The sequence below is a fragment of the Eutrema salsugineum genome, unplaced genomic scaffold (assembly GCF_000478725.1).
Source record: "Eutrema salsugineum unplaced genomic scaffold, Eutsalg1_0 scaffold_7, whole genome shotgun sequence".
NCBI lineage: Eukaryota > Viridiplantae > Streptophyta > Magnoliopsida > Brassicales > Brassicaceae > Eutrema > Eutrema salsugineum.
In genome coordinates this window covers 6,657,626-6,676,597 of record NW_006256486.1, presented here as the reverse complement: position 1 = coordinate 6,676,597, position 18,972 = coordinate 6,657,626, and the positions used below count along the sequence as shown (strand labels likewise).

Genomic DNA, 18,972 nt, shown 5'->3' with positions numbered 1-18,972 from the left:
ATCAGCATTTCTCCTTTTTCTTTAATTTTATACCTTATATATTTGTAATATTCTACCAATAATAGTATTAACCCGTTGGTGCCTAATACATGCACGTGATAACAAATGTTGGTCGCCAGATTCTCTCTCTTGTGTGTGTATATAAATATATCCACACATACATTCACTAACTCTTCGTTATCAATATCTTCTCTCATAAAATCTCTCTCTCTCTCTCTCTCAAAATGGTGAAAGGGTCCCAGAAAATCGTGGCCGTAGATCAAGACATACCAATAATAGACATGTCGCAGGAGAGATCACGAGTGTCGATGCAGATAGTCAAAGCCTGCGAGACTCTCGGCTTCTTCAAGCTGGTCAACCACGGCGTTGACCAAACTACCATCTCAAGGATGGACCAAGAGTCCATTAACTTCTTTGCTAAACCCGTTCACGAGAAGAAATCGGTTAAACCGGCTAATCAGCCATTCCGGTACGGGTTTAGGGACATCGGGCTCAACGGTGACTCTGGTGAGGTCGAGTACTTGCTGTTTCACACTAACGACCCTGCCTTTCTCTCTCAGCTCTCCGTCAGGTACGTATTTAAATAATACGTATATTGTAACCACCATATTTGTCAGTTATACTTGTTCGAGTTTGTTCTCGCACGTAAACCTAAATCATACATATACATCATTAATATGGTATCATAGTTGATAATCTTCATGTAAATGCATGTACAGTATACCTATGAAGAACCTTTGAGAATATTAATTTATAAATGCACATGTTTATATTGAGTTTCTTATATAATGTGGCAACCCTTATATTAAAAGCCAAAAAAATATAGGCAAAATGCATGTTTGTGCTAACTATTTTTGAATGCATGTTATATATGTATAAGCTTATGTATATAATTTAATTTACTAGTACATTTATATAAAAGGAGGCAGTTACCTCATACCAGCTTTATTGATACTATAAACTATAAACAAAACAGGTCATCCTTTTTTTTCTATTAAATTAGGAATAGATTTTTTTTTTCATTTATTTTGGGGATTTTTCTCAATACTGGCGTAAGCTTGAGTAACAGTCTCCGTCTATCTCAATAACAGTGTATGGATAATAATTGTGTATCTAGTACTAATATAATATATATATATATATATATATAATGAAACTATTAGAAAATGCATACATGTAATTTTACCATATTTGAAATAGCCTAAGAATTTTCACATAGTTGTGAATTTGTTTGTACTTATTTTTCAACAGTTTTTCGTACTTAACTCATCAATGGTTCATTTTTGTGTATTAAATTTCTGTTATTTTGTACAAATAGAAAAAAAAACTTCTTTCTGAAAGTAGATATATTAAGGTTTCGTGGTTAATTTTCTTCTATTTCCATAATTAACAAAAAAAGAAAAAATGAATCTAGTGCTGATGTGTGACATATGTTTTGACAGCTCGGCAGTGAATTGTTACATAGAAGCAGTTAAGCAGTTGGCTCGTGAGATCTTAGATCTGACGGCTGAGGGACTTGGGGTCCCACCTCACACCTTCAGTAGGTTAATCAGCTCCGTCGATAGTGACTCCGTTCTGAGGGTGAATCATTATCCACCGTCCGATCAGTTTTTCGGTGGAGCCACACTCTCTGATAAATCTGTGTCACTGACAAGAGTTGGCTTCGGAGAACACACCGACCCTCAGATCTTAACAGTTCTAAGATCTAACGGTGTAGGAGGACTCCAAGTGTCAAATTCAGACGGCCTGTGGGTCCCTGTCTCCCCTGACCCCTCAGCTTTCTGCGTCAATGTAGGAGACTTGTTACAGGTCGGTGTCTAGTGTTTTTTATTTATTTATATATTTACATTATTTTGTTATTATTATTCTTTTTAATTTCTAAATAACAGAAAATCCAAAAGTAATTTCATCATATCAAACAAACCGAAACAAAGTTAATTTTTTTTTTTTTAAACAAAGTTAAATTGCATTTAGTTTTATTTGGTTTCATTTTTTACAGAATTGATAAACCAGAAAGTGTCCAAAAGAAACCATAAACCAGCTTGTCTAAATTTTAATTTTATTTTTATTTTCTTCCACCACTTTTTTATTAACTTCTTTATATTGTTCGTGGGATTTTATAGGTGATGACGAACGGAAGATTTATAAGCATAAGACATAGAGCATTGACATACGGAAAAGAAAGCCGGCTCTCAACGGCGTACTTTGCTGGACCGCCCCTTCAAGCGATGATCGGACCTTTACCAGTGATGGTTAAGACGGTGAATCAGCCGCGGCTATACCAAACATTTACGTGGAGTGAATACAAAAAGCTTGCGTATTCACTACGACTTGAAGATAGTCGTTTGGACATGTTCCGTACATGTAAAAAATAAGATGATAAAAAGCTTTTTAGTGATGATAATGTTTTGTGTTGACTGTTAAGGGTATTTTTGTCTAACTATGTTCTATTTTCCCTCAAAGTTTAAGATAAAGATTAGGCATACTAGATTTGTTTAACTACAACCAGAGGTTGAAAAAGTCTTATATATATGGTTTGTAATCTCTGAGTTATGTTGACTGTAAGGAAGTACTAATACTTTATTCTATTATATATTAAGTGTTTTTGTTGTGAAATAAGTTTACAATACTTCTATACTTCTTCAACAATTCAAGTAGAAGTGAGCATGAGTAAACATTTATTGTTCTTTTTTCTTTACCTACAAAACATTGAACCCCCTATAACTACCATGTAATCATTTTCAAATTATTTATGAGATAAATATTTTAATTTTAGCTTTCTCATTGTCGACAGTTTAGTTGAAAGTTTATTTTGCAAATTAATTTGGTTTAAGAGTTTGAAAGTTTATAGGCATTTACATATGCAAAATAATTTATGAAACAATTTAAAATCCACTGGTCAATACTTTAATAGCCGTTGTGATAGTAAAAATAACCATTGTTTGCTTTTTTGGATAAGATTCGATGAGACCATTTAAAATGGTCTATAACCGTATAAAATTGCCTATAATAACAAAAACCCATGATTTTCACACAAAAAAACCATGGTTTGTAGTGCCCAATATCATTCAGTAGTCGATACAGCATTATCTACATACTGGTCTCGAGTTCTACTTGATTTTATTTGGATCATGGACATATCAATCGCTTAGTTTTGGGCTGTGATTCCTTTTCAACCTCTTGGGCCTATAGTACTCTAGAAATGTTCAGTTGTTGACAATTTGACATTCACCAGTTTGTGGTTCATTATTTTATTAAAAAAATGGTTCATACTTCAGTTCAGTGTTACAGTGTGTTTGAAATCCAGTTCAAGACTTCAACCGATTTTCTGATTAATATAGCTAATATTGCTATTTTGACACTATTATGTCTCTCATCTCTATGGCTCTTTCATATAGATTATGTCTCTAATTCAACATTTCCAGGACAGAATTTTGAGAAAATACTATTAATTAAAAATCCACAATTTCCACGGATGATCTAATTTTTGAAGTTGCTTAGACTCTTCTCATATTTTAATGCAGCTTTTGAAATTTTTGTCTAAATTACTTGTAAAGTCTTAACTTCATTTAATTAACCTTGTGTAGCCTTTAATTGGAGAGAATAAATTAACTGATTAATTTCTTGTCACCATAATTGATTTTATTAAATTCCATTACTCGTGCACGTATAGGGTTCCCTACTTCCCTTTAGTGACCTGTTCTACTTTATATTAGAACAAGTTCCTAAGCAAAGACTTTCGTTTTGTTTCCTACTTTCTATTTCAACTTTTTCTTTTTAATTACATTTGAGATCGATTGGTTTCTGGACTAATAATGCAATGTTTGGTCCCAAAGATGCAATTATGTCTCCAAAATAGGGATTATGAGGATGAATACTTTATAAGAAAAAATCAATTTGTTCACCCACCATGGAGTGATTACTTTATTTGTGTTTAACGATATATCACTTTACCATGCATGGAATATAATATTAATTAAAGTAGATATAGTATAATGTTCCTACTGCTATAATTTCCAGTTTCATTTTTCTAATATCCGGGGATCTCGTATTCGATATCCAGATCAAATTATAATAGTTCCATTTTAAAAGAATTGAAATTGATGTTGTAAAATAATTTTGTTACGTTATTTTAAAATAAGTGTCGTTATACAATTAATGTTAATTAATATGAATGCATTTAAAAAAAAAAGGTTTATTAACAAGAAACCAATATACAAGAACTTTAGCCGTCAAATAAGAGAGAGAAAAAAAGACTTTATAACTCCGACACTGGTTTGGTTAATTTCTTTTGCTATTTTTTATTTGTTTAGTTGTTTTCAATTATTTTAGATTTGCCAAATTTTTGATTATTTTTCGTGAATTTTTTCAATAAATTTGAAAAGACAAAAGTTCTGGTTTAGAGCATTTTCAATGTATTCCTCCATTTTTATTTTCAAAATGGAAAAACTGCAAAATGGAGTTGAATTTTTCTCCAATGTATTTTTTATTTTCAATTTCAAAAAATATTCTAAATATATTTTTTCTTTTTATTTTATTATTAATTACTAATAATACAAATGAATCCATTTATTTTTTTCTGTTAGAACTTTTATAAATTATAATATTATTTTAAATTCAACTATTATAATATAAAAATAATATTACACACCATTTAAAATAATAAAAAAGTATATTTTAATTTTATGTATTTTGATGTATTTTTAATTTTATGTTATTTCTAGTTTCAGTTAATCTTCTTATATTTTTTATTTTATATCTCAAATTTTAAATCTATCTATCTTTTATTTTAAATTAAATATATATATATATATAATATGAAAGATTAAATTATAATTAATGATTAATGAAAAATAATAATTATTTTATAAATAAAAAAATTCTCCTGTAAAATAGAGTTGAAAATTGGGTTACTCCATATTTGGAGAAAAAAAATAGTATTCTTTTATTTTGGAGATAAAAATGGAGTAGGATTGGAAAATTTTTTTTCCAAAATAGCATTTAGAGGAAAAAATGAGATAGGATTAGAGATATCCTTAGTTGAACCATTTCAAAAAAGTAACAATAAAAGCCGATGATGGCAATGGTTCTTCTCGACTTTAACTGCTGATGGTTACTCATTCTGTGTTGATGGGTTTTCATCATAAGTTCAATCATATATTCACAAAAAATATCATTATTTACTTCAGATCCCTATTGGTGAATTTATTTATTTCTAATTGTTGTAAATCTTTTGATATTTTGATTTTTTAATAAAGTATCATTCAGTTTTTTTTTTAAAAAAAGAGTTTATCAACATGAATACTTTGTCCCTAATAAAATACTCCACTAGTATTGTTCAAGAGGCAACTATTTTGTAGGAGTTTAAACAACATGTAACTCATTTCTTAATTCATGGAATTAAAACGACATTAATTTATAATGAACCAGAATTTTAGTAAAACTTGTCCTCTGGAAATGAAATATAAAAAACTTTACCCGAAAAGACATAATATTGACTCGACATGCATACATATATAATTTGTTTATGTATGCTCGAGATCTCAAAAATAAATGAAATAAAGTTTAAAGAAACCAAATTATTGGTTTTCGTTTTATAAGGAATCTCTCTAGAAGCTATAAGAAATATTGAGCATATATCTGCCAGTGGCTTAAGAAAGCCATCAAATTGTTTTTTTTTTCTATCTATTTTATATACTAGAAAAAAGGAAAGACTTCTACAATTTTATAAAACAGATGCGGGTTGCAATTTTTCATATATTTTATTTTGTTGTTAATTGCACTTTTGTTGATATTTTCAAAGTTTATATTCTCGATGGTAAATAATGTTAAATAACACTTATATCTAGGCATAAACACGCAAAAGTACATCACATAGTATGTAATTTAACATTACCAGAGTATTATTATTTTAAAAAATTAGCAGGTTTAATTACACATAATATGCATATACATATTTTTTATAGAGTAATTTGAGAGACCTGACTTAAAACGATAAATGAATGAATGGTTATTCTTGTTTTCCCATGTTTTGAAAAATCAAAGGTTGAAGTCATTGACTAACTATTGGAATCGTAAAAATTTATATAAATGCATGGAATGTGCAAAAGTGCGACAAGCATTAATTTTTTTTTTCTTGTAAAGACAAGCATTAATTTTAGGGTATTCAATATCAATAGATCCAATTTTAAGAAAATATATTACATGGAAATCTAAAATAGAAGACGACTTAATGTTTTTCGATGCAAAACATATTTGTATAGTATTTGATTTATATGCAAAATTTCATTTTTGTTAAAAGACCATAGTAAGGTGGACGTCTTTTTGTCTAGTAATATTCAAAGGTTTAAAAATTTCTATACCACGACAAAAAGAAAAAAAAATCTAAACCCAATTTTAGGTTTTGAGTTTCAATGAGGGCAGTTTCTGTAAATTAATAAAAGTAAAGTTTCTTAAAAGTGTAAAATATTATAAATAAAATTATTTATTGTAGTATTCTATTATATGAAAACTGTCTATTTTAGATATATTGCATGTAGGTAGAATTGTCTGTTGTAAATTTGTGTGTTGTAAAATAGTAAGAGAATTATGTCACAAAATTATTTTTTTTGGGTAAAAATGTTAATATTTTATTACCATTTTTGAGTTTTTGATAAATAAACAGAGATTATAAAAAAGCATAATAACTGAAAAAAACTACAAACAATAAAATCACAATCAAAATACAGCAAACACGAAAGTTAAGAAAACAGCCAGTGAAGAAAAAACAAAAACCGAGAGAAAATCCAAACAAGAAAGCAGCAATCACACGCTGAAACGTAGACCATCCCGTTTTGCCATAGTTATAAATAACTAGAATTCTCATCTTTGTTGCCACGAGCATCACATCCGTAGGCCAGTGCTCAAATCTCTAGAGAAAATACCTACAGCTTCTCCGAGAACAAACATGATCTCCAGAATCCGTAACAGACTAACATACATCTATCAACAAGGAAGTCCGAGCGGGCGATCAAAGAGTCACCTCCAAATGCCATTCCCGAAAAATGAGTCTACTTAAGAACCAACCCCCACAATTACACGCTAGCCACAACAACAAACCGGTGCCTCAACATCTCATATCCGGAGTCGCTCCACGATCTACACCACGCCGGAGCCAACATAAGCTGAGACCTTAAACACAAACGCGAAGCTACCACACTTTGGTCAGGAACACACACCGCCAGAGAACCCAGGCAACACCGATGGAAGATGGCACAGGAGCTTCACCGCCAAAAGAGCCGCAAGAAGCTTCCGCCGAGCCACCCGACTTGAGCCATCGCAGGAAGACACCGAAGGTGGAGCCACGCATGATGGGAGAGACGCGAGCCACCACAAGACAAAAGCCACCGTCAACACCCTTTGCTGGATTTAGGACCCGTCCTCAATTTGCCGCCGCTGGAGACGAAGATGACCTATGTAATGGAGCCACCACTCTGCTGCCAAGGGGACACTGATTTACAATCCAAGGCAGGGAGGGACCAAAATGGGAGGAGAGGAAACACCACCACACCACACTAAAGACAGCAAGCACGCCACCACCAGCAGAGAAGCTCATTGAGGAAACCGCCAAAAAAAAGAAACACGTTGGCAAAAAATAGAGAAAAGCAGATTAAGGCAGCAGGACGAGGCAGAAGAGGCAAAGAACAGCAGCCACAGAAGAAGCGCCCCTCCTACACCACAGACACCACAACGTCGTGGAGCCTGCACTGCCGTCTCACAAGGACCACCGCCAAGACCCTCTCCATCACTCAACCAGTTCCAAGAACCATAGAAAGAAAAAGAGAGGCAAGGAAATAAGAAATAAAGAAGGATGAAGGTCCGGTGTCGGTGCTAAGGGAGCCACCGGCGCCGGAAGAAAAAACAGATCGAAATCTATTTTTGCTTTTAGGGAGAAGGGAGAATATAAGGAAAAAAAAAGAAAATCGGACCTTTTATTTAACCGAGTCTGAAAGTAGTCATAAAATTGTTGTTCATGAAACTTTTTTATCATAATTGCATATACTGTAAGTATTTTTTTTTTGTAAAAGGATAAATACTGCAAGTAGTTGAATTTGATAATTATTTATAATAAGATTAGGTTAATATTTCTGATGATAATTTAGCAAGGCAGAAAAAAAGAACAATTCTTGGCTTCACCCATAAGGATGAATCCCTTTATTCATCATCTTTTATTTTAATTAATAAAAATATGACATCTAATATTATATTTAAATATAGGGAAAAACTAAAGCCTAAATTAGAAATAGTGGACCAAAACATATTAGTTTTTAATTTTATTTTAAATTTATTATGGACAAGTAATTATTTTTACATAATTATTTGTACTATTTTCAGAATTTTACATTTAAAAAGTTTGAAAGAAAAAATATTATTTGAAAATATTCATCAATTAAAACTTTAAAGTAAATAAATAAAATAAATTAAGAATATATAGTTATTAAACTTTTTTGTTTTATTTGTTAATAATTTTATATTTCTATTTTTTTAGTTTAATTTAAAATTTATATTTTATATTTTTATTTAAATATAATATTAGATGTCATATTCTTATTGGTTAAAATAAGAGGAGGTCAATAAAGTGGTTCAGTTGTAAGGGTGAACCCAATTTTTTTTAAAGAAAAAAGGAACGGAATGACAGAAGTACAACATGAGGAAATTTCTCTAGATAAATACAATAATATTTTTTTTGGGCAATGAGTATTGTGATAAAATATGTTGGGAAAAAGATAAGAGCACCTCCATTGAGAAGTTCTCTAATAATAATTGTTGGATGAAATAAAATCAACTATAGAACCTATCAGGTAGGTTCGACCCGTGAAAGGTTCATCCCACGTAAGATCCGAATATGTTGTAAAGTCGGACCGATATAAGATCCAAATAATAGAAAAGGTTCGATTAACAGAAAGTTCGAATAAAGAAAAGTTTTAACCGACAAAATGTCCAAGTCTTCTAGAGATAACGACTAATAACTTACACGTCATCCTAATTCGAGAAGGCTTAGGATTTGGGAGATGCTTATAAAAGGAGGAGCTCCCGAAAGACAAAGGTTACGAAGCAATAAGAACAAAAAAATCCTAAAGAGCATATTTTGGCAATAGCTTAGCACCTGCGATATACTTGTAGTTCGGAGCTTTGTTATTGGAATAAAGATCTATTTTTCTCCTATCGATCCATAGAACTGTCTTTCATTCGAACCTATTGAAATTTCCCCAAACAGTTTGGCGCTAGAAAGAAGGGTCTTACAGTTTTAACTACGTGGGACATGTCGAACGGAGAAGATAACAATGACGTCCCTGGGAACACCAATGTTCCAACTGATCATGCTGTTCAATTGGAGGCACTTACAGCCCAGATGAAGCAGAATGAAAAAAAGACTTGCACAACTTGAAGCAGAAAACGCTTTCTTAAAGGAGGCGAACGCTGCTCTAACTGGTGATGGAAACACAGATGTCGATCCTCGTGCCAGGTTTCGAACACGGGTCCCCCAATGTTACCATTGGATGATACTGTTCGAATAACGGGTAACTGGTCCACACAACAGCGTGAGAACAACATACAAGAAGCTGATGGAACACATGATACCCAAACTTTACATGCACCTATTGGTCCGACAACTTATCCAACAGAAGACGTCCAACTGAATCATATGATTTCGAAGCGATTGGAAGCTATGGAAGCCTTGATTGGGAGACTTCCAGGAGTAGTTCCTCCAATCACAAAAAGTGCACCTAATTTTTATGCTGATACCCCGTTCACAAACGCAATTGCGCTGGTGGAAATACCAAGGAAGTTTACACTTCCTTCAATGAAGATGTACGACGGAACGACGGACCCAAATAACCACATAGCAAAATACAAGAAGAGAATATTTACGACGACAGTTGCAAAAGAACTTCGTGAAGCTACCTTGTGTAAAGGATTCAGTTTGAGTCTTACGAGACCAGCCCTTCAATGGTTTACAAATTTGCCAAATGCTTTGATCGACTCCTTTGCATCACTAACAGATCGCTTCGTTGAACAATTTGCAAGTAGCAGGAATTTGGAGAAGACAACTGACGATCTTTATGAGGTCGTGCAGAAGAAAGGTGAATCTTTGCGAAGTTATGTGGGACGATTCATCAAGGAAAAAGTGTCTATACAAGCATGTGTCATGTATACTGTGATTTCAGCTTTCAAAAGAGGTTTGCTCCAAAACGGTGACCTATAAAAGGAATGACAAAGTATCAAATGCAGAACGATGGAAGACGTGCTATCTAGAGCATGGGCACAAATCAAGTGGGAAAAAGATCCAGCCTATGAACATTGACACTCCCCACGCTTTGATTCACGTGTGGTATGGAACAAAAGATCAACTAGAGATGACATGCCATATCAAAGACCTTGCAGTGAGAATGCCAGCCGGAAAAGCGACAACAGAGACGCTCATCGACCAATCAACAAGATCGAAAGCGAGATGCGACCACCATCAACCTGGCTTGACATGAGTAACCTTTCACTTTCTCCTGTAGAACTGGTTGCTGTGTTGAACCGAATGAGTGGAATGGTGAGATGGCCACCAAAAATCAAGGCACCTGCAAAAAGGCGTGACACTTCAAAATGGTGCGATTTTCACATGATCACGGTCACCGGACAAAAGATTGTGTTTATGAGAATGAAAGTGAAAAAATTATTGAAGAAATGCCACTTGAGGGAATATCTATCCAATAGAGCTTGAAATCGTTTTAATGAAAGAACTGACGATAGAACGTTGAAGAAATCTACTCTCAGATCACCTCCAAAGCATGAACGTATCATTCATGTCATCTCTCTAGGTTCGGAAATCAGTGGAATATCATATTCAGCTGCCAAAAGGAGCACTAGAGTTGCTAAGAATCACCATGGAGATACCCGAGTAAGGTGTGAAGTTATGCCAACATGCGTCATAAGCTTCACATCCGAGAAGTTGGAGAGATATTAGCTCCACATCATGATGCACTGGTCATATCCTTAACAGTTGCTAACAATTTGATGAAAATAACGTTGATTGACAATGGGAGCTCAGCAAACATACTCTTCATGAAAGCTTTCAGAGGATTAGGCCTAGATGAGTCTGCACTAATGCGAAAATCAACTCTGTTGGTCGGTTTCAGTGGTGAGGTTAAACAATCTGTTGGAGAAGTGACGCTGCCTATGTATGCGGGAGGAATCAACAAACAAACAAAGTTCTTGATACTTGACTGTGCCTCAGCTTACAACGCGATTATGGGACGTCCTTGGATTCATGATATGAGAGCGGTGCCCTCAACTTTCCATCAAGTCATCAAGTTTCCCCCTCATTTGGGGGGGGGGGGTTAAAGAGATAAAATGAGAGCAATAAAATTTGCGTTCATGCTATCAGACAGCGATGAAGGGAAAATGTCAGCTATTGTATCAACTGCAGAGTCCACAGCCGATCCCGCATAATGAAGAACTAGAAGTGGAACAACTCGATGAAATACTATTAGTGGATGATAAACTTGATAAGAAGGTGAATGTTGGTTCAAAACTACCAATCGACATAAGGAAGAGACTCATCGACTTTCTTAAGTCTAATGCAGACTATTTTGTATGGTCACACGCTGACATGCCTGGGATTGATCCTAAGATAATTATGCACAAGCTCCAAGTAGATCCAGACCATCCCCCTCTAAAGCGTAAACAAAGGAAGTTTGCTCCCGAGCGCGGCCTAATCATAAACAACGAAGTTCAGAATCTGCTAGATGCATGTTTCATCGGTGAGGTTCGTTACCCAAATTGGTTAGCTAATGTGGTGGTCTTTTGCAAAATAAAAAAACAGGAAGCAGAGAGTGTGTGTAGACTTCACCAACCTCAATAAAGTATGTCCAAAAGATCATTTCCCACTGTCACACAATGACAAACTTGTGAACACAACGGCATGTCACTAGTTGATGAATTTTATGGATGCTTTCAGTGGATACAATCAAATACTCATGCACCCAGACGACCAAGAGAAGACTTCATTCATGACCTTACGAGGTATATACTGCTACAAAGTGATGCCTTTTGGGTTAAAGAATGCGGGTTCCACCTATCAGAGGCTAGTGAACATGATGTCTGCTGACCAAATCGATCACACCATGGAGGTTTATATAGATGACATGCTTGTGAAGTCCCTAGTAGTAGAAGATCACATTGTGCACCTACAACAAGCTCCAGAAAATCTACTGAAGTATGATATGAAACTAAATCCGACAAAATGTTCTGTTGGAGTAAGCTCCAGAATTTTTTTGGGATACATCGTCACACATCGCAGAATAGAAGCTAACCCGGATTAGATTAGAGCGATTCAAGTGATTCCTTCACCAAGGAATGTTAAAGAACTTCAAAAGCTAATAGGAAGAATGGCCGCTTTGAGCAGGTTCATCTCGAGATCCTCGGACAAGTCTCACGCTTTTTTTGCAGCTCTAAGGAAGCCAAAAGACTTCATATGGGACAAGTGTGAAAAAGCGTTGAAAGATATGAAAGATTACCTAGCGTCACCTCCTTTACTTTCAAAACCAAAGAACGAGGAGGTGCTCTTGTTGTATTTGGCTGTATCGGAACATGCAGTCAGTACCGTGCTTGTTCGAGAAGAAGGAAACAAACAGCATCCGGTCTACTATGTGAGCAAGTCACTTTTGGATGCAGAACGAAGGTACACTCACTTGGAGAAGCTTGCATTAGCATTGATAACTGCAGCTTGAAAGTTGCGACCTTACTTCCAGGCGCATCCTATTGTTCTAGTTAACTCAGCTCCCATCAAAGTTATCTTGCACAAACCGGAGGTGTCAGGAAGGTTGGCAAAATGGGCAGTCGAACTTGGAAAATACGATGTGATCTACAGACTAACCACCGCCATTAAATCCCAAGTACTTGCGGATTTTGTGGTGGAATTTGCTCCAAATATGATCTCCGAAGTGAAAAAAGAAGTTTAAAACCTACAAGAAGGAAATTTAGAAGGAAGTTGGAAGCTATACGTCGATGAATCTAGCAATATGAGAGGAATTGGCTAAGCTATGGCCCTTACCTCTCCCACAGAAGAAATATCTTCAAGGGCTGTCAGGTGCAACTTCCGAGCTACAAACAATGAAGCAGAGTATGAGGAACTAATAGCAGGGCTTACATTAGCACATGACCTTGGAGCTCAAAAATTTGGAGGTTTTTAGTGATTTTCAACTCATAGTTAACCAAACAGTGGGAGACTACCAAGCACATGATTCAAAGATGACCTGATACTTGTACACGGAAAATAAATTGTTAGAAAAGTTCACCAATTGCACGGTGTCACAGATTCCAAGAGAGGATACTAGTCATGCAGATGTTTTAGCTAACCTTGCTTCAGTTCTCAAAACCGAATCAACTGTAAACATTCCATTGCTAGTGCTGCAGTGGCCAGCTACAGACAGTGACTTACCAAATCAAGAAGTTGCAACAGTTGAAACAACACCAAATTAGATGACACCTATTATCAGTTACCTACGGTATAACCTACTGCCAATGAATCGCGGTGAGTGCAGAAAAAATTAAGCAACAAGCAGTACGTTACTCCATGCATGAGAATAAACAGTATCACATGTCTTTCTCTGGACCTTACTTGAAGTGCTTAGCTTCAGGAGAAGCTAAACAATTTCTAATGGAGCTGCATGAGGGAGAATGTGGATCTCATTCAGGAGGAAGAAGCCTCGTATTGAGAGTAATGAGATCTGGATACTATTGGCCGACCATGTCGAATGATGCAGCTCGGTTTGCTCGACATTGCGACAAGTACCAAAGGCATGCACAGATTTCAAGATTACCTCCAGAAAACCTGAAAACCATCACCTCGCCATGGCGATTCATGAAATAGGGCATGGGTATAGTTGGGAAGCTGCCAACAGCACCTTCTCAAAAGGTTTTTCTATTAGTCGTAACCGAATACTTCTCCAAATGAGTGGAAGCGGAGGCACTTAGGCGGATTACTGATAAAGAAGTCAAAAGCTTTATCTGGAAAAACGTCATATGCAAGTTTGGGGTCCTCGAAAAAATTGTCACTGACAACGGACAACAATTCACAAGTAACAATTTCAAAGAGTTTTGCACCACATGGAGGATAAAACTTAGCTTCGCAACACCAAGGCATCCTCAATCCAACGGACAAGCAGAATCTTCAAACAAAACAATCGTGAAGATGTTGAAGAAATGGCTTGAAAAAGCTAAAGGCTTATGGGTGGAAGAGCTCCCTGGACTGCTATGGGCTTACCGCACCACAACCAAATATGCAACGGGTGAGACACCATTCTCACTTGTGTATGGGATGTAAGCAGTGATTCCTGTTGAAATAAGCGTGAAAACTGTTCGAACATGACACCTTCAGTACACAGATAACGAAGAGCTTCTGAATATGAGTCTCGATTTGTTAGATGAAAAAAGGAAGTTGGTAGAATTTGGAATTGGTGTTACCAGCAAGATGTTGCAAGAAGTTACAACAGAAGAGTACAAACTAGGACATTTAAAACGGGAGAATGGGTGCTTCGACGTACTTTTCAGAATACAATAGAACAGGGTGCAAGAAAATTAGGACCAACTTGGGAAGATCCCTGTAAAATCATAGAGGTCAGTGGGTCAGGAGCATACAAACTACAAGATAAAGAAGATAAAATCCAACCTAATAGTTGAACGCTCTACATCTAAAGACCTACTATTTTTAGATCTATTCGAATTTTTTATGGCTTTTGATTCAGTTTAGGGCTTTCTAGATTTTTCGTTGCTTTATGTCTCAGCTTTAAATTCATTCATGTCTACGTACAATCATCTTAATAAAGGAGCTTTTCATATTAGAGCTACAGAGAGATTTCTAAGGTCGGGTTAACGACTACGGTCGCTACCAGAAACAAAGTTTCTACAAAACAAATAGGTAACCATTGCCACATTATCAGAAGGCAAAGCGTCGACCAAATAGCATATCCCTATGACTAGCATTATGGTTGCTTCTTCTCTTAATTCGTGGTTTCATGTGTGATTAGGCAATGGTTGCTTGCTATTACGGAAAGACTGATCTTCTAAAGGCAGAGGCGGACATCCAGCGCCTTAATGATGAACTCGCATAGGAAAATAATGACTTTGAATTGGAAAAGAAAATGTTGGTATCTCTCATTGAAAGCAAAGTTCGGACATTGACCTTTTGGAAGAACAAGGCAGGGGTTTTTGAAGGTGAGGTAGCTTCTTTGGTAGCTAATGACCAAGATAACAAGCAAAATATAGATTATCTTGAGCAGAAGCTAGAGTTGGAGGCGTCCGGAGTGATCATCATCAACACTTGGAAGATGATTAAAGAGTTCCAAGATGACAAGGCAAAGGAGTGGAATACGAGAGAAGCTGAAGCAGCTTATAGGGAGGTACTAGTGGCAAATGCGAACATGGAAGGTAAGACCCCACCAACGTTTCCCGAGCCTTTTCCAGATCCTGAAGTCGTTGTACCTGCCCCATCTGCCACCTGAGGATGGTATCATCTTCTTTTGTTTAACGTCCACTTTGGGAGTCGTTTCTTTTTTCTTATTAAACTTTTAGACTTGGAATTTTGACTTTCTCTCTTTTTTGGTAACATTTTATTTTCTCGGAACTTCATATGCGACGTTATTATCTATGTTGTCATGTGCCTCTATACTCTGTCGTTTCAATATAATGATATTATATTTTGGACTTGCAGCGATCTTATTTCTTATTTGCTTGTTACTATTGCTCTGTGAATTGTTTTTTTCCACGTGGCAACTTTTACTTGATGTTTGGCATAGCTGACACATTCTTTTTACTTCGAAGCTTACTCCCTGCATAGCATTTGTTTGGAGCTTCCAGGGGTACAGCAGCTATCGCTGCATCATTCTTTGGACCTTACACAATTTTTTTTTAGAACATTCGTTCGCTTTTGGTGTTGAAGTTAAAAAAAAAAGAGCGTTATTATCGCTTTTGGTGGTAATAACGCTCCCTTTTGAGAGGTTGCACCATCTATAGCGATAATAATGCTCCTTTTGGGAGCTTATACCACTTTTTTTTAGAACATTGGTTCGCTTTTTTTTTAGAACAATCATTCGTTCGACGTTCTAGAATCCGGCTCACCACCATTGGAAGCTGCTGCTGAGCGCTTTGAAGAGGATCTCAAAGTTGTTTGCTTATCCTTCGAAGGTGGTTTCGAAACAGTAGCCAGCGATCCCTGACTAGTGCGTCGGAACTTCTCGAGAGTACTGCCAATCGTTCCATCACAACCAGACATGGTATGACCTGAGACGTAGAGACATGATTTAGTGAAATCATGGAAGCACGAACACATCAAGATTGATTAGTGAGCTTACCCCAGATGGTGCTCTTTTCTTCAGAGAAAAAGGTTTGATGAGTAGCTCAACCGAACGGTATACTTCGGAATAGCTGACTGCTTGAGCGACACCAACACCACCCTCTTTACAATGGTCTCGTTTAAAACCTGCAACAAAAACAGAAACAAGAATAAAGTCAGCCAGAAATAATGAAACAGCAACATCTAGAAAATATATGCTGCTACCTCCATAAGACTAAGCAACTGGAAAGCCAGGATTACATCCCACTTTCATGAAAAAATTTTTTTTTCGTCCACTCCTTCTCATAAGGAGCGTTGCCTCTCAAAGGTCTCTTCAGGTCACGTACTAAATGCGGAACGGGAAGATTGCTTTTGTGAATCAACAACCTGTTTTGATTTTGCTGTGGAGTTTGAAGTAATAGGCATATATAACTTCTTTCACCCCAAGTTTAATAAAAAATAACTCTCCAAAGACTTGGATAGCTGTCAAAACCCTCCAAGAGGTCGGAGTGAATTGGCCCGGAGACACGTTCAACTCTGTGGTAACTTCAGCGATTATGGAAGGAATTCTATCTCGTAGACATAAAGCAAAAAAGACTTCATAGATGACTAATTTGTCAGGTGCGGAATGGCAAGCATGCTAGTTTCCAATGGAACTCTGAGAGCCACAGACGGAGGAATTTTGTAGATGTTTTGAAGCTCAAAATATCATTAAGTTACAGAGTAGAGCTCGGATTGTTCTCAAATAGAGTATAACTACGGGGTTTGCGCGTTGTTAACACCTGAACGTTGCTACTAGCAGAATTTCGACATGAGTGGACTGTGGAATCGCAGCTGAGCTCAGTTTGGAGGTAACTTCAACTAGATCTAAGGGGATCGAGCTCACACTCTCACTATCAGACATTATATGTTCCTAACATGAAAGTTCCCTAATTTAGAAGATGGAAGGAGCTTGATACTAAGTTGAAAGCTACAAACGAGCTTACAAAGAATCAAAATAATGATGCAAAAGGAGAGAGACTCTACCCGTAACGCTTCGAATGGAGCTGAGAATTGTTATTGAAATGGCAAGTCTGGAACAAAAAAAACGACAGCACAAAGTATCAGAAACGAAGGTGCAAAAATAGATGAGGAAGAAAGTGCGAAAAATGAAGATAAATAAAGCTTGAAGAGACACATAAAAATTACCAGCGAAATTCTCCATAACACTGAAATTGGGAATCGAAATGGAGGCAGGAAGCTAGTGAAAATCAACGACACAAAATTACTTCATTTTGACCTAAATGACTAGGTTTTTGGGCTGATTCTTTAAAAGTCCATTAGACTAATAGTTGGTGGCAATTATATAATGCCCATCACGTGGCTGCTAAAGGAAATATGAAACCCATTTAAATAAAACGTGGGTGAATAATAAAGCCCATTACATGGGATAAGTGTGTGTTTCAAAGATGACATATTAGTTCACGTAGAAATGAAATTAAAAGCGTCCTACTTAATAATTTTAAGCACATTACTATGGTAATGGTATGCTACTGGCATTCAACTCAAAACGTCCGTATATTTAAGGCAACGTAAATGTTTCTCAAAGTGAAATTATTTGTCTCGAGGTAATGTAAGATCTACTACTCTCTAAATCCTAAATTAGAAATTAGAGAAAGGGGAGCACGTTGTTAGGTAAAATGAAATCAATTATAAGATCTATCAGATAGGTTTGATCCATAAAAGATTCGGTCCAAATAAAATTCGAATAAATAGTAAGGTCGGATCGATATAAATGCAAATAATAGAAAAAAATTCAATTAACAAAAAGTTCAAAAAAAGAAAAATTTTAACTGACAAAATGTCCGAATTTTTAAAGATAACGACTAATAACCTACACGAACTATTCTAATCCAAAAAAACTTAAGATTTGGGAGTCATTTATAAAAGAAAAAGCTCCTAAAAAATAAAAGTTACGAAGCAATAAAAGCCAAAAAAATCCTAAAAAACATATTTTGACAATAGCTTAATATCTATAATATACTTATAATTCAGAACTTTGTTTTTGAAATAAAAATCTTTTTTTCTCTTATTGATCTATAGAACTATCTTTCATTCAAATCTGTAGAAATTTCCCCAAACAATAATAACAAAAATTTCCATCAATTCAATTCCAATCCAGTTTCACTCGAACCAATGATCGAAGAAACAATAGCCACTCGAACTCATTACAAACTAAAATGCTATATTTAATATCGTATTAAGATTCTAATTAAAGTTAAAAGACACGTGACAGATGAAGAACACATGTGTCGACTTGGGACCACTTTTGGGTTGCTTGTCATGTCCGCACGCGCCTCCTTTCTTTTGGATTCCCACCAGCCGCCATTACCACTTCTTTATTTTTCTAATTAAAAGGAACAGCTCGCACGTTCTACTCGTTCACACGTGTCTATATACTTTTCCACAAAATTTATTATTATCGAAATAATCGTCAATATGCAGCAGGGTTACTTATGAAGGCGAGACCAATGATTCTATATTAACCCAAGAAGGCAACTTATTATTCTAATGTAAAAAGGCCAATATTCCATTTTACAAAAATGGTACTGCCAATATTCCAAAGGAAA

At 35.6% G+C, this 18,972-nt stretch overlaps 1 protein-coding gene across 1 annotated transcript; it reads left to right on the top strand.

The window, feature by feature from the left end:
• Nucleotides 1–224: 224 nt before the first annotated feature.
• On the top strand, nt 225–2,375 carry LOC18010542 (gibberellin 2-beta-dioxygenase 4). Its single transcript, XM_006393440.1, has 3 exons — nt 225–571; nt 1,443–1,809; nt 2,124–2,375. Exons 1-3 carry the CDS (start codon nt 225–227, stop codon nt 2,373–2,375), a joined length of 966 nt encoding a protein of 321 aa, XP_006393502.1.
• Nucleotides 2,376–18,972: the final 16,597 nt, after the last annotated feature.

Excerpts from the sequence above, each read along its gene's own strand:
- LOC18010542 (XM_006393440.1), top strand. The coding sequence starts at position 225 with ATGGTGAAAGGGTCCCAGAAAATCGTGGCCGTAGATCAAGACATACCA. Across the intron at positions 572-1,442 it reads CTCTCTCAGCTCTCCGTCAG|CTCGGCAGTGAATTGTTACA; the intron begins GTACGTATTTAA and ends ATGTTTTGACAG. Across the intron at positions 1,810-2,123 it reads ATGTAGGAGACTTGTTACAG|GTGATGACGAACGGAAGATT; the intron begins GTCGGTGTCTAG and ends GGGATTTTATAG.